This window comes from Calidris pugnax, unplaced genomic scaffold, assembly GCF_001431845.1.
Source record: "Calidris pugnax isolate Ruff unplaced genomic scaffold, ASM143184v1 scaffold215, whole genome shotgun sequence".
Classification (NCBI taxonomy): domain Eukaryota; kingdom Metazoa; phylum Chordata; class Aves; order Charadriiformes; family Scolopacidae; genus Calidris; species Calidris pugnax.
The window spans coordinates 1,218,540-1,219,277 of record NW_015090997.1 but is presented as its reverse complement, the minus strand read 5'-3'; the positions used below and the strand labels follow the sequence as shown (position 1 = coordinate 1,219,277).

The 738-nt window shown below is 65.2% G+C and overlaps 1 protein-coding gene across 1 annotated transcript in view; it reads left to right on the top strand.

The window, feature by feature from the left end:
• Positions 1-403, top strand: part of SOX13 (SRY-box 13) — a 74,813-nt gene extending 74,410 nt beyond the window's left edge. Inside the window, 1 exon segment of the mRNA XM_014955412.1 lies at positions 91-403. Coding sequence (XP_014810898.1) covers positions 91-403 — 313 coding nt within the window.
• The last annotated feature ends 335 nt before the right edge of the window (positions 404-738 follow it).

The window sequence follows — 738 nt, the reverse complement described above, 5'->3', positions numbered from 1 at the left end:
GGGGGGGGGCTCGTGGGGTTGGGGGGGGGAGGCAGGGAGACCCCCTCCACCACCCCTCCGGCCGGTGATTGCATTCCCCCTGTCCCGCAGGCCCCAAGGCAGCCAGATGCCCCCCGCCTCCTCGGACGTGCTGTACCAGCGGCCGGTGGGCATGCAGCTGACGCCCCCCCTGATGGAGCACTACCTGCCCCGCGGCATGGACCCCAGCATGCCCGTCATCGTCAACACCCGCAGCCTCAAGGAAGGCGACGGCGGAGGCGGCGGCGGCGACGACGGGCACTCGGTGGCCGACGGCGAGATGTACCGCTACAGCGAGGAGGAGGACTCGGAGGGAGAGGACAAGAGCGACGGCGAGCTGGTGGTTAAGGTCCCTTCCAACCCAAACCATTCTATGATTCTATGAGCATTAATTAACTCCCATGATGACTATCCCAGTCGTGGGTTTCCCACAGCAGGCAGGGTGTCAGCAGGTCCCGTGGCTCCTCTCTCCCCCAGGCTCCCGGTGGAAATCCATGACGAACCAGGAGAAGCAGCCCTACTACGAGGAGCAAGCCCGGCTGAGCCGGCAGCACCTGGAGAAATACCCCGACTACAAGTACAAACCCCGACCCAAACGCACCTGCATCGTGGAGGGGAAGAGGCTCCGCGTGGGCGAGTACAAGGCGCTGATGAGGAACCGGCGGCAGGACGCCAGGCAGGGCTACTTGATAGGGTAACGTGCCCCTTCCTCCCATCCAG